The sequence below is a fragment of the Benincasa hispida genome, chromosome 9 (genome assembly GCF_027475165.1).
Source record: "Benincasa hispida cultivar pf3 chromosome 9, pf3_genome.v1.1, whole genome shotgun sequence".
NCBI lineage: Eukaryota > Viridiplantae > Streptophyta > Magnoliopsida > Cucurbitales > Cucurbitaceae > Benincasa > Benincasa hispida.
Window position 1 is genome coordinate 77,121,592 of NC_143486.1, and position 14,607 is coordinate 77,136,198.

Here is a 14,607-nt window from a genome sequence, read left to right on the forward strand (position 1 = left end):
AATCAAAATCACCATTCTTCAAGTCAATGGTATAGAGCCTGAGCCTGAACCAGAAAAGGACAATATCTTGATCGATACGAAGCTTATTCAAGAGAATTCAAATCCATGGATAATATTGTATCATCGTGAGATTTGTTGCCTTAATATTAATTATAAGAAAAAATATATGGACAAGACGATTCCATAACTAATTTCACAAAGGGTAAGCAACAAAGTGGGAGAAAGAGACATTAGGGGCAATATGCTTTGCTCATTTAGTTCTTGGGTTATTTTCATTGCTTCTGAAATCTAAGTTAAAGGAAAATTTGATCTAGTCTAATTGTCATGTTCCTACTTTCTGACTAAGCGTTTCAAACAAAAGACCAGTTCATAAACATGAAGCAAATACAGTGAGCATTTTCTTCTTCATTCAAAACTTTCCATGCCACAGCTTTCTCATAGGATACTGCCCTTCCCATGCTTGATAAGCAGACACCCCCTTGAAGACAAAGGAAGCCCTGACATAACACAGGAAAAATAGATCACTTAAATGTATGATCAAGATAAGCATGCTTGTAGATACAAACTGATGAATTAAGATGTGCCTAATCCAAGGTAAGCATGCTTGTGGATATAAACTAAAATTACCCATGGCAAAAACACAAACAAACAAAAAATGCAGATCTTTTCCTTGGGGCTTGAGTTTGGAGGATAATGGACAATCCAAAATTTTCTTGTATTTAGAGTCGATAATCGTTTGACTTTCATCTTGTTTTATGATTCCCCTGAAGCAATTCCCTTATGACATTTGTGTCTTCAACATTCATTCAATTATTCAATAACTCCTTTTTGGTTAAGTTAATTGGAGGAGACAAAAATTGTATACACAATGAACTTTGTGCTTTTCCAAGATTCTGAAATTGTCCTGGTTTATCTTTTCCACTAACTTAATGCGAGTCATAGGATTTAATTTGTATAAAATCCTATTCATTGGGGAAAACACGATAGGTTTTGATATAATTAAAGAGCTTCTATTCGTTTGTCTATCATTGGGTTGGTAGGGAAAGAGGGGAATCATTAGCTATACCTGCTGCATTATCCGCGGGAACTCTGAGGCTAAAGTTTTCTTTCCATTGTCATCAAAAATCTTCTCCAGAGTAATGTCTTGGAGAGCCACCAAGGTTGTCTCAAGCATGTCAAGTCCAGATTGATTAGCAAATGTAAAATTTGGCAATGCCTGCATGTTCATAAAATAGGATATAACTTCATGTACAGACAGAGAAAACTGAAGAATTGAGCAAATTAGAAGTGGAAGCATATTTTTTAACCAAAACCTTAAGCATGGGCACCATGTTCATTAAGCCTTAGTTCTGTGCATTCTTTTTTTAATCTTCCATTTATCTTGATGAAGGTCGGAATCTCTTTTTCTTCTTTTAAAAAAGATCTTACTATTGGCACAGATGTAACCCTGATATTTAAAAGGAAAAGGATTTTAAACATACCTTCAAAGAGCAGCACATGACCGCATCTGAGTGATGCCAAAGGGATTTGAGAATGGATTCTCTTCCTTCATTTTTCAGTAATTCCATGCCCATATAACACCTGTAGGGGAGAATAAAAATAGATTGGAATCCTTCTATTAGCTCCTTGTCTTATAAAAGAACAAAGGCGAGGAGGGATGGATGGGTTTAGTTGACTATAGTAACTGACTATAACAAAATATATACCTTTTGTTTTCAGTATGATAAAACTTATATCCTCATCATTTAAAGAAATCAAGTGAAAGAAAAAATGTCAACTACAAATGTCTTTTTCTTTTTCTTGTTCAACACAATATTTGGAGTTGAGAGGACATAAATTTTTTATCTCTTGATCAAAAGTGTATGTCTTAACAAGTTGAACTATGCTCGAGTTGACTTTTAGTATATTCTTTCATATTATTATAAAATTCTGTCTAAGTCATACAAAACAATATAAAATAAGCAAATATGCCAAATACTCTAAGTCAGTTAAGACTATTGAGAAGAGAAGATACTTTTAAGTGAATTAAAATCAATTCAAGATAGAATTCAAAATTACAATAGAAAACAAAAGGGAACAAGACTGTTAGACAAAACATAATTAGATTCTTAGGTTTATGTTTGAACGCATCTCTTTTAAACTTCACTAAAACATGAACATCGTCCATATTTAGCTATTATAATGTTCTATCAATTAGGTTGAATTTTCTAGTTCAAGATTGTAATTAGGGAAGCAATTAGTTTACTGAAATAATTATTAAAATTCGATGGAATCCGATAGATGAATAACTGGTTTAAGTTAGTGAAGCAATACATATATGTTATATTAGATATTAATTAGTTATATAGGAACTAAAGATAAATCTAATCCACTCTACTACCGTGGATTAACTTTGATTGAAAATATTCACAGCTAAGAGTTTTTTGGAATACCTATAGCTTTGAGAGATCCAACGAGCAAGTGTTTGTGCTTCGGGAGCACCAGCTGGTGTCTGAAGGTTAGCATGAGGACCGAAATTCGAAGGGGAAAGAGCCAGTGCCACCCTCTGAACAGATGCTATAATGCTCCTGACATACTGCCGTGCCATTGCTGCTACATTATCTTGAAGGTGAACATCAAATACAAATTGGAATGCAATTGTCATCACAGATTTTGATTTTCCTGATTGACCAGCACAATCACCAGAGGCTCTATTTCCTGCCGGCCCAACATCAAGAGCCGAAGCAAGATCAAGCGTGCGGTTTGGACTTGAAGCATCCTGCAACATTAGCAAATGTACAAATTTTATATCAAAATGAAAAAATTGCAGAGAATGGGGAGGAGAAAAGAGGAGATTTGATATATAATATTTACCATCCCAGAATCAAGCGGAATGATACGGAAGCCGGATGGTAGAATAGGTGCATCATCAGAAAAAGAGGCGTCAATCGGAGCAAAGATGAGTTCAGCAGAAGTACCAACTGCATTCTCGTCCACACCATTGCAAAGCTGGGAGTAGAGCACCATAATTAATAATAGTGGTAGTGAAAACTGACAACAAAGATTTGAGATGTACACCACAAGTATCCATCCAAGCTTTTATAATATGGATTCTAGCCTAAAGCCAGAGTGGATATTTGATATTTATTTATATAATTAAAGAAACTACTGCTTACTTGGAGGAGGAAGATGTCACCAGGCATGAGCATATCATCCCTATAGTGGCCCATGTTTTCAAATTTAACAACTTCCATAAACTGTTACCAGAAAGAAAATCTAAATCAATATTTTGAAATCGCAAAGAAAACTGGGCTAATAGGATATGTTTTCCACTATTGATGCCATGGGAAATTATTTCTGTTTATAAACGGTAGAAAATATGGCACTTGCCTCTTCATGCTCAACTGTTTGTGCCAAGGGAAGAATAACCTGACCCCCAAAAGTTCCAGCATGAGACCCTGGTAAGCCACACTGACCGGTCTTAATTGCTGCTGCTGAGTAAGCATCAATACTGCTGTCTGCCCATTCCGACCGGTGTTCTCTCAAGAACCTGATGAGCATTGCTGGAGTAACATTCTACAAAATAAAAAAGATAGCAAGAATAAATAAGAGAAAAGAAGAGCAGGTAAAAATATACAAGAAGAAAAGCTTCCAAAGAAATATCTTGTTGTGAGAGTGGTTAAGCATAAACTTGGTAAGAAAAAAACTGACACACAAAATGTCATTGTCAGTTGTTGAGGTTTGAACTTCGATTTTTATTTAACTATTTCTTAAAAGATCGCTTGTTTTCCATTAGAGTACAGTGTCCAAGGCATGTCCTAGTTTCAAATCATCAGACGGATATCTGTTCTTGTGTCATGTATGATAGCTCGATCTGGTTTTGTGTATAAATATATATATTAAAGAGGGGACAAATTGTCCAGAAATGGAGCAAGAAATAGAAAAGATGGCACAGGTTGAAAAAGAGAATTCCCCCATTTATTGATTTGATGAAGTGGTAGAAGGATTTGAAATATTATAAAATAGAACCTTTCCAATTGCTCATCGTCTAGATGTCATCTTGCAAGGGAAATATTTACCTGTAGTAACATCGATGCTTTGGCACAAAGCACTGCGTTGCTCATGGATGGAAAGCCATTAGAATATGAAATATTTGCACCCATCATTGTCTTGCCATGAGACATGTTTACGAGAAGTGTAACATCATCAATGCCATCATTTTCTAACAAAGACCATCCCTCGTCTGTAAACCCATTAACTGCTTCGTTGAAACCTCTGCAGATAAAATCCGTTAAACTCAATTAATGAAAGAGGAGTCGCTAAGATGGGTATATTAAGGATCCCACATCGAAAGGACCTCATAATGTTTTAAAGTTATATGGGCTACTCTTCCCATTACCAATTGGTTTTGAAATGGAATCTCGTATTCTTCTATTAAGGTACTCTTGAGCCAAAAATCATATTTACCTGCTCAATTTCTGACTAAGAGCACGAAGTGCGGCAGGTCTTCTTCCCCAACCAGTAACACTTGGTTGAGAAACTTCTTGTGAAATCTGTCTCAACAAGCGTAATGCCTGATCCAAAATAACGAAAAATTATTGTTATTGGGGATATAATCTTCAAAGTTACATGACTGTTCAATTTCTAGTTTTTCATTTTTAGAGGCGTCAGATAAATTAAAGACCTGAAGCAATAAGATTAAGGGAGGGGGACAAAAAAAAAAAAAAAAAAAAAAAAAAAGACTTGCCGCCATTGTGTTCTTCTGAGCAAGCAGCGTAGAGGACTTGTATAATGGCCGCAACACTTCAGGCACGCTCCAAGGCTGTTTTCAAGTAAACAATGGGTAAGATTATAAACATGAAAATCAGAGGCTAAGAATGACTGCTTTAATTACAAAACAACTTTACATACTTCTAAGTCCATGTGATCAACTATATGGATTATTGATCCACCACCTTCACAAGGTCTTATCAAATACCCACTTGGTAGCATTTCTGCTCTTACAAAGTGTTGGACTGGAGGCATACTTGGACCATTCTGAGTATTGTTAAGAGATCTTTCACAGACCTAAAATGCATGATACAAGCATATTAGCTCCAACATTTAGATTAAATCAAAGCAGCAGAAACAACCAGAAACAATTTCCAAAACGAGGCATTCACATACCACAAGACTACCATCCTCCAAAACAGATGTGTATCGCAGCAGCCAGAAATCACGAGCAGGTGCCAAAGTAGTAGGTGCATAGAGCTGAATCAAATCAACAAAAGTTTCTTTTATTTTCATATTTTTCTTGCAAAGTTAGCAAATTTGATACAAATAATCTACTATCACTAGTAGCCGACCTGCATGTATAGAAGCTCAATCGTTCCTCCATTTCCAGTAGATAGGACGTTTAGAACATCAACGGCACGGCAATCCCGAAACCAAGAAGGCCAATCTTTAAGAATTTCAGCCACCTTCATAAAACAAACAATATAAATTAGATACACTCATATATACTTCATGCTACACATAGAACAATTAGTTAACTTTATGTTTAGAAGCACTTACTCTTGTAGGTTCGAGACCCACAAGACCACATGCACGAGCAGCAACTCCAGTGCATCCATGAGAAATAGCAACGATTCCAATGGAATCCGGACCAGGCTGCTCACCACAGACGTTGATTAAAGTCAGAAATTTTAAGGTTAACGATTTTTTATCTTCTAAAATTGTGTTTGTTTTGATTTACAACTTTTTTAAGAAAATGTTTGAATTATTAGCAAAATTTAAAAACAAAAACTAATTTTTAAAGACTAATTCTTTATTTTCAAAACTTTGCTTCAATTTTGGAAATATGTGTAAGAAAAATGATAATAAAAGAAAAAAAATTAACGGTAGAAATAGTGTTTGTTAACTTAATTTTCAAAAACCAAACAATTCAAATAGTTATCGAACGGATATATCGTCTTCTATCCCGGATGTAAAATGTCCTGCAAAAAATTTGCCTTCCAAAAGAAATTCATGTTTGTTTTCTCATATTCCTTTTCCTCTTGTTATCATTTTAAAAAAAAAAAAAATGCATGATCTTTGCTGTGTGACTATATTAAATTTACAACTCCATTATTCTCAACCTAACGATGCACAAACTTAACAAAACTTGCTCTTTTGCCTTCCTCGAGAAGCGAAAATACAGATCAGAATAGATGTGACATTGGCAGATGAAAGTAACAGACAACAGAGCAAGATTTTCAAAAGCTCTCGATGATCGGGTCATCAAGATAATAGACTTTGGTATGTTGCTTAAAAGATTAGCAAGGTTTCTGTCGTTTAATTATTATGGCAGTAAAAAAAGAATCATTTTTAATACAAATTGAAGAATAAAGCAAAAAAGAGGAAGTAACCTTCATCCCAGGAATTTGGACCCACTCCACAGCAGTTCCAGTAGCCTTTGAAAGAAACTCTGCTAAAGTCTCCTCCGCAATGGACAAAAGTCTAGAAATATGCAAAACCCATATTCTCAGAAAGCATATAACAGAATGACAATTTCTAACACAAAGAACAACATAAGAAACAAAAAGAAATTGAAGGGAAATCATCAATGCACAAGAACAAGTTCTAATTCTACTAACCCTGCGGGACTGGCATCCTTTGGTGGATGCGGCGGAGTCAAATTCTGTTGACCACTTGTCACCACTGACTCGCAACTTGTGTCAGTGGTGGCTAAGGTCGCCTGCAAGTTGAAGAAATTACTTTCATTTCAGTTGATAAGAAATGTTTTTAATTCAAAAAGGGAAAAGAAAAACAGTTTTTTTATTTCCTTCTTGGTTTAGCAAAATGAAATCAGTGACCATCTTCTTCAAATGAGCAATTATTTCAAAGACGTGGAGGAAAATTCTTACATTCTGGGTTTGTTGACGAAAATAGCTGTTCTCATACACAAGCTGTGACACCTGTTTCTGCAACCTATCATTTTCCTCCATTAGGAGTCTGTTCATAGCCGTAAGCTTCCTGTTCACAGTCTGAAGGCGTGATGCCTCCTTTCTCTGCTTCTCTCTACATCTGTACAGTTAAAAAAAAAAAAAAAAAACGAACCGTGAGAAACCCAAATGAACCCTCTGTTCCAGAAACAAAATTTTGGGTGTTGAATATTCAAAATTGGAACCCACTTGCAAAACCCAGAAAGGAAATGATTAAAAACCATACCTCCGATTTTGGAACCAAACTTTGATCTGCTTGGGTTCGATATTGGAGAGAATTGGGCACTCCCTTATAAGCTGCTGGCGGCGCATAGAACTGGGTTTTGGGCATTCATAATAAAGCCTCTCAAGGGCTTCCACTTGCTCTGGTGTGTACCTAACGTACTTCCCATTATCCAAGCTGCTCATCTTGCTAGCAGCGTCCTTGCAGGCGGAAGTAACAGCCATCATCCCCACTTGAAATTCCCACAGAAACAAAACAACAAACACCTTTCAGCTATCAAATTGGAGGACAAAAAATCTCAGTACAAGAAGAACAAAGAATCAAAATTACCAGAAAGCGAAGACGAGCCTTTTGAATGGAAGCAGAGTTACGATAAATCAGATACGACTCCTCTGTAACTTCCCTTCCCCCCCTTCCACACACCAAGTCATATAAGACACATATTGGCCATACTGGTCCAAAAATCCCCCAAATGGTCGAAGATGAAGCAGACAGAAATGTTGGGGAATTTGATTTGTGAAATGAATAAGGAAGTATAAGTAAAAGGTTTAGAGAAGAGAAAGAAGGGATATATAAAAAGGGTAAAGGGAAAGAAATCCTGAAGTAGCGGACAGCAACAGAATAGAGAGAAGCTACAAATGATCAATTGTCATGGAATCCTCTGTTGATTTTGCTGCGCTTCTCTGTTTGTGTTTGTAAAAATTGGTTTGGCAGTCTCACAATCCGGACTTGTATGATAAAATTATGGGATGGTCTCTCTGTTTCTTTCTTTCTTTTGTTTCTCGAGAGAATGCAAATGGCAATCTACCGCGTGCTCAAATAGTAATATAAATTTGAAAAAATGAGTTTATATCCTATTTCCGTCACCATCATCTATACTTTTAGTTTTTGTCTATTTCCATTTTTTGTATTCTCTAAAATCTTTGCTTTTTTCTTTTTTTTCCTCCACTCTTTTGTCCACCCCTAAAATTACATCTTTACACTTTGAGTACAAATCAATTTATACTCCTATCCTCAATCATTTCTCTCCTTCAAATGTTGACGTCCATGAAAATGTTAATTTTTTAGTTTTATGAAAATATCCATCCATAAAAAATGATAATATCAATGAATATATTTGAAAAGATTATGAAAATAATAAATTCAAAAAATATATATTTAAATTAGTAAATAAATATTTTAAGCTTTTAAAACAAGTTAAATATTTATTATTTATATTTTATTTACATTAATGACATTTGGTTACTTATTTTATATGTTTCACTAATTTTAATATAATATAATGGAAATAGAGCAGCTTCAATTTATTACCAACCTCGAATTCAACAACTATTGGGTAAAGCCTAAACCTTACTCATTTCCTTCTATTGGAACTGGCCACCGTTTATAATTTTTATAATATAATTTAAATACTAATTTTTTTTTTTATCAAAACAATTAGTGGAATTTACTAATGTTTTGAGCGGATGAATATGAAATTGTTTTTTCTTTTTTTAGGGTATGTAAAAAAAATAAGAAATCTTTTGTTTACTCAATTAAAAAATAGAAAATGGTACCTTTGAATCACATCTTATGTTAATCTCGAATTTAGGGGTGAGCATGGATGGCCAAAAAATCAAGTCGAACAATCGAAACCGGCCGAACTGAAGGTTAAAGGTCAATTTTTTCCAAAAATTTATCAGGATCGATTTTAAAAAATTCCAATAAAAAACCGGATCGAACCAAACGACATTTCACTCCAACATTCCAACTGAATCACCTATTTATTATTTTATTAAAATTTTATTATAAATAATAAAATAAAATATCCTAAAAAATAAAAATCCTTCTTTTCAAATATCTTAATAATATTTGTCACTATTCTTTTCCGGTCTTAATTTTGTATTGAAATTTTCTGTTAGTATTAATTATATATTATGTTGGAATTTTGTAATTTGCATGACTATTTTAGTTTAATTATTATTTTAATGGATATTTGTTTGAAGTAAACTAATTAGAATAGAAAAATTAAGGGTGTAGTGCAAAGAAAAAAAAACCAAATTTATAAGTTTAAATGAGGACTAGAAACTGATACAAGCAAAAAAAAAAAAAAAAAAAAAGTCAAAACTTTAAAAGAAAAAAAAAGGGTTTAAATGGAAACCGACTGACCCGACCCCAAACCGACCGATCGATTTAAGAATAAATTTTTTGATGAGCGGTTTTGACTTTTATAAACTGAAGAAGATAATTGTGGCGAAACCAACTCCGCTCAATCGATGCTCACCTCTATTCAAATTTATGGAAATGTTGTATCAACAAAAAATTAATACCATAACTTGCATCAAGCTAATAAATATACCAATTAAAATCCTAAATTTTAAAAGTCAATAAATTTAGACCTTTTATCAAGATTTGGAAGATTAATTTTCACACATGTATAAAAAAAATTTAAATGCATTGATTAATATGATATTAAAGAGATTGAAATTAAATGGATGTTGGATAATAGCAATTTTTTTTTATCTTCTCATCTTCCCTGTTCTTCTTTACTTGTTGAGGAGAATTATGTCACACACACATATATTGCTACTTTGATGGGATGTTGTGAGAATAATATCATTTATTAAGTGGTTTTTTTAAGATACTTTTATTAAGTGATTTTAAATATATGGATCCAAGTTAAAGTTATTATAAATCATGAATGAAAAGGCTAAATTGTTGTACAATGATAATTTAAAATTTTAGTTGATACAACATTCAAAGTTTAGAGTAATAAATAGACATTTTAAATTTATGTCTTATATATCTCTAAATTTTCGATTTTAATATTCATAAACCTATTCAATACAAGAATAAAAATTTATGATCCCATAATACATAAAATTCATATATCCATTAATCTTAAAAAAATGTTAAACATATTGAAGTATATGTTAGACATAAAATTGAAAGTTCAAACATCTACTAAATGCTTAATTTAAAAGACCTTTTAGACACATAATTAAAACTTTTAAGACTTTTTACCAATAAGAGCGTAGCTCAACTGAATAGTGCTTATAATATTCACCACCCCATACTTTAATTATAATATATTTTAAAAAAAAAGAAAAAAAATTTTAAGACTTACGATGTACTTTATTAAGTTTAATTCAAACATCTTAAACACTAACTTAAAAATTTAGAGATTAAACTAATAATTTAGATCAATCTATCTTAGTTTATTTATTTTAAAAGAATTTATTTTCTATAGTTTGTACTTTGAAAAATGATCATATTTTGTTCTCTTTTTTTATCTCAATTTTATTTGACAACCAATTCATCACAACACTACATTCAATAAATTTCCTTTAAAACAGACGTACTTTTTAACAAAGAGTTCACATCATGTACAGAATTTGCACTCCATTTTGCAAATAGGGACCAAAACAATCGTCCTTTAGGAATGTTATCATCAATATCGACATTTGAAAAGTATATAAGTTTTTCTAAAATTAAAAGAAATCATAATAATATTGCAAACTTTTTTTAACTTAATTACATATGAATAGAGAGATTCAAACATCTTATCTCATTCATGAAATTTTTTTTAATATAATTTACTATATAAACTTTATTTATATAGTATATCATATTTAGAATCAGAACATAATATAGGAAAGTCTTCCCTCTCGGTCGAGCTGCTTTGTTCCTTCTCCTATACCTGGCTGCTTCTCGCTCACCAAAGCTACGGATTGCTTCCAGCGCCCTAGCCAATCTGAAACTCGAACAAATTCAATCGAAGCGGGAGCAAGAGCCTTTACTAATATTCTAAAAGAGGGCAGGCGGCCCCTCTCCTTCTCGGTCGAGCTGCTTCGCCACCTTGTCTTGTATAGGTTGGGCGGAGCTTGAAGAAGCGAGCCCAACGCGGAGAAAGCCGTGAGAGCAAGGGATCACCCAAGGAATGGACGAGCTCGCTGGCTAATGACCTGATCTAAAAACTGGTCCAGGTTGCGGTAAATCCCACACTCAAGACTAGCGGGACGAAGAGGGTCAAATCCAGACCTACGTGAGAAAAGATGTAGACTCGGGCCAAAGAGCCTAAAAAAGAGATCACATAGAACAAGGAGATATACAGTTGAATGTGGGAATGAAGAACGGGCGCCCAGCCCATGCATCCCGAGCAGAGAGCTAACCTAGAATGGGATGCCTGCAATACGGAGTCATCAATCACTGCCTGCTTGTTGTCCTCAAAAGCTCTTTGACACTTTTCCAATCAGTGAAATGCCATGATCGGTCCGTACGTCCTTCTTTAGTTTAGGAGATTTTTGAGTTGAGCAGACCTCTTTTGAAGAAAAAAACGAATCAGAGCCATGTAAGGGAGGACAGTGAGCACTATTATATAAATGAGGTAATAGAAGTCAGACTTCTCTGTAGGCCTCATAGTAATCTCCCTCCGGTTGTCCAGTCCCTGGGCTGCTCTCGGTTTTTTAGCTGGAGAGGAACTTCTACCACTTTTCGCGAAATCCCTCAGATCCGATGCCCACCCCACCTCATATTGTGCCGGAATGGTATTTCCTACTGATCCCATTATCATCAAGAGGCCTTCTCCCCGTTGCCACCTCTAACACTACCACACCAAAGCTGTAAACATCTGTCTTCTCAGTGGGAATACCCGAATCGCAGCATTCTTCTCTACTATGTGATTATGTGAGAAGTCAGTCTCAAGACTATCCCGGCACCTCGGTAAGCGCTTTCTTTCTTTTCATTCATTGATTGATTCAAGGTAGATGTAGCTTGCTTCCAAGTCCAAGCACTAGCGGTAGAAGCTAGTCACATTTTGTAAATAGGGACCAAAACAATCATTTGTTTGAGAATGTTATCATCAATATCTACATTTGAAAAGTATATAATTCTAAAATTGAAAGGAATTATAATAACATTGCAAAGAAAATTTAGCTTAATTATATATGGGTGGAGAGATTCAAATATTTGACCTCAATGATTTTTTTTTTTTAAATATAATTTAGTATATACACACACACACACAAAAGTGTTCATATGAATATTTAGAAGGATAAAACGATTGAAATCATTTATAGAAGGAAATATTAAAGAATGTGATGTTACTTAAACGTAAAAGTCATAAATGCACATTAATGTACTTGATACGCAGAAATTGGAAGTCAATTTTATTCGACAACCAACTTCCCTTGGACGTATTATGTGATGCATGTTCCTAAAATATGCGTTGATAGCCATGCACCGATGGTCATGCGTTGGAATGAAAATGCGCCAACAATATATGTGATGACCATGCGTCCTGCCACAAGTTTTCTTGCGTTCACCCCAAGTATAACATGAACGCAAGTTTCTCGGGTAATTTGAGGTCAAACACAGGGACTTGTAACTATATGTTTGCGGTGATTGTGCATACAACAGTTGAATAAAAGAATGGAGGGGATTTTGCTACGTTAATCCTACTCCTACTCTTATCTAACAGACAACGCAATGAGAATATGCATGAAAGGTAGAAATACGACAAACCTTGACATGAAATAAATGTGTGGAAAAATGGATAAAATGCGGAGATGTTTTCATTGCAAAACTTAAGAGTGATCGCAAAGGAACCATGAAAGGTAGAGATGCGACAAACGTTGACATGAAATAAATTCGTAGGAAAATGGATAAAATGCGGAGATGTTTTCCTTGCAAAACTTAAGAGTGATCACAAGGGAACCTTAGTCAACGCAAACTAATGCGATCATGCAACACTCATACAATAGTAAACCACCTCTCGGTGCGAATGCTACGACTTCTAATGCTAGAACGCATGTGATGTATGTGCATAAGTTTCTATAGGGCCTACACATAAGCCTCTAATTCTTGTCTATGTGATGATACACAAACAAGGCGACCACATATCACCATTCTTATTCCTAGGGTGCATGCGATATAGTGTTGACAAACAAAGCTTATCTCTAAGTCCCTATCTCTCGCTTATGCCGATCTAATCTCACTCTCTCGAGTCTAGATTCTAACCTAGCTCTCTCGAGTCATTAGGTTCTTTCTTTAGACTCTCTCTCGAGTAGCTCTAAAGGGGTGTTGGGCACAACATAAGACAAGACAAACGCATGAGCTTGGTTGACGCAAGGTTGTTACTATCCCTAGTGAACAACGCATACATTGCTTAATGCATCCAACCACTTACCCTCTCGAGCAGTTGATTATTGCTGACTTTACTCATAGACAAGCAATGCGTTAGCCCATAGATAGGCATTGTAGTAGCTTCACACTAAGCAAATAAGATTACTCACATACTCGCACAACGCACACCTCTCGATGGGTTGCTACATGCTTCATATCTCTAATCCACATGACTAAGAATGTAATACCCAAGCAATCTCACTAAGTGTTGCAATGAAAGTAAAGATGCTAAACAAGAAGATGGAGATGAAGTCGAAGAAAAAGAGAAATGCATTGAAAAACACATTGTATTAATTTCTTAATTCAAAATGCCATACAATACAATATAGGAAAAGAAAGGAAAAAAAATGACCGATTGGAAGCAAAGATTTGCTTCTAGCGAATGTGCGTCAAGGCTGTCGGTGGTGCCATGGATGGGTGGAGCTGACTTTCTCGAGATCTATCTCCGGTCGAAGGCTCTGGTGGTCACTCGGAATGGATGAAGGATCCGCCATAGGCGAACCTTAGGCAAAAACCTTGGATAAAATGAATTTGAGCTCATCAGCTTCTATTTATAGAGTTTGGATCGCCGACAACATTAATTGAACTGCTCTGAGTCTGATGTTTGGCGCGTTAATCCTTTCTGAACTTCTGCCACCAACGGCGTGGTAGGTGAAATGTCAGCATCAGCTTTGGATTTTCTCGAGTTAGATGTGTTGATGCGTTCATTCCACCAACTTTGCGTTGATCCCATTAGAATGCGTTGTCACGTAGCCGCAGTTATTCAATGGCCGCATTCACTTAACACCGCAACTCTACATGATGACCGCAATCGCTTGACGAGTGCAATTCCCATGCGATGGATGCATACAGCTAATTACTGCAACATCCATGTGTTGATCGATGCATTTTCCTTTCGATGGAGTGTTTCTCCGCATGCGGTCGTCTATGCGATGGTCCCATTTCTGCATTTACATTCATTTCCTGCATTGGCAACAAAAATAGAACTTTGAACGCATAATTAACGCAAAGTAATGGGTTAGCTGAGATTCGACATGCTGATCGACGCAAACTTTTTTCTCATGAATTCCTAGCACGATCGATGCAATTTCTGCCTAACAACCTTCATGATTCTAAGAAAAATGACTAAGATGACATGCATATCTACATGTCATCACATGTACAAAATTTGCACTCTGTTTTGCAAATAGAGACCAAAACAATCGTTTTTTTAGGAATGTTATCATCAATATCGACATTTGAAAAGTATGTAAGTTTTTCTAAAACTAAAAGAAATCATAA

At 35.0% G+C, this 14,607-nt stretch overlaps 1 protein-coding gene across 1 annotated transcript; it reads right to left on the minus strand.

Moving 5' to 3' along the window:
- Positions 1–230: 230 nt before the first annotated feature.
- Positions 231–8,137, minus strand: HB-8 (homeobox-leucine zipper protein ATHB-8). The gene is made up of 19 exons (XM_039043445.2): positions 7,495–8,137; positions 7,168–7,396; positions 6,864–7,023; positions 6,594–6,694; positions 6,366–6,456; positions 5,533–5,628; positions 5,325–5,438; positions 5,146–5,229; positions 4,891–5,046; positions 4,727–4,801; positions 4,447–4,553; positions 4,059–4,254; positions 3,370–3,555; positions 3,156–3,236; positions 2,854–2,988; positions 2,433–2,758; positions 1,482–1,581; positions 1,067–1,216; positions 231–497 (listed from the first exon to the last, which is right to left on the minus strand). The coding sequence occupies exons 2-19, from the start codon at positions 7,389–7,391 to the stop codon at positions 351–353; spliced, it is 2,529 nt and encodes an 842-aa protein (XP_038899373.1). The 5' UTR covers positions 7,392–7,396; positions 7,495–8,137; the 3' UTR covers positions 231–350.
- Between the last annotated feature and the right edge of the window lie 6,470 nt (positions 8,138–14,607).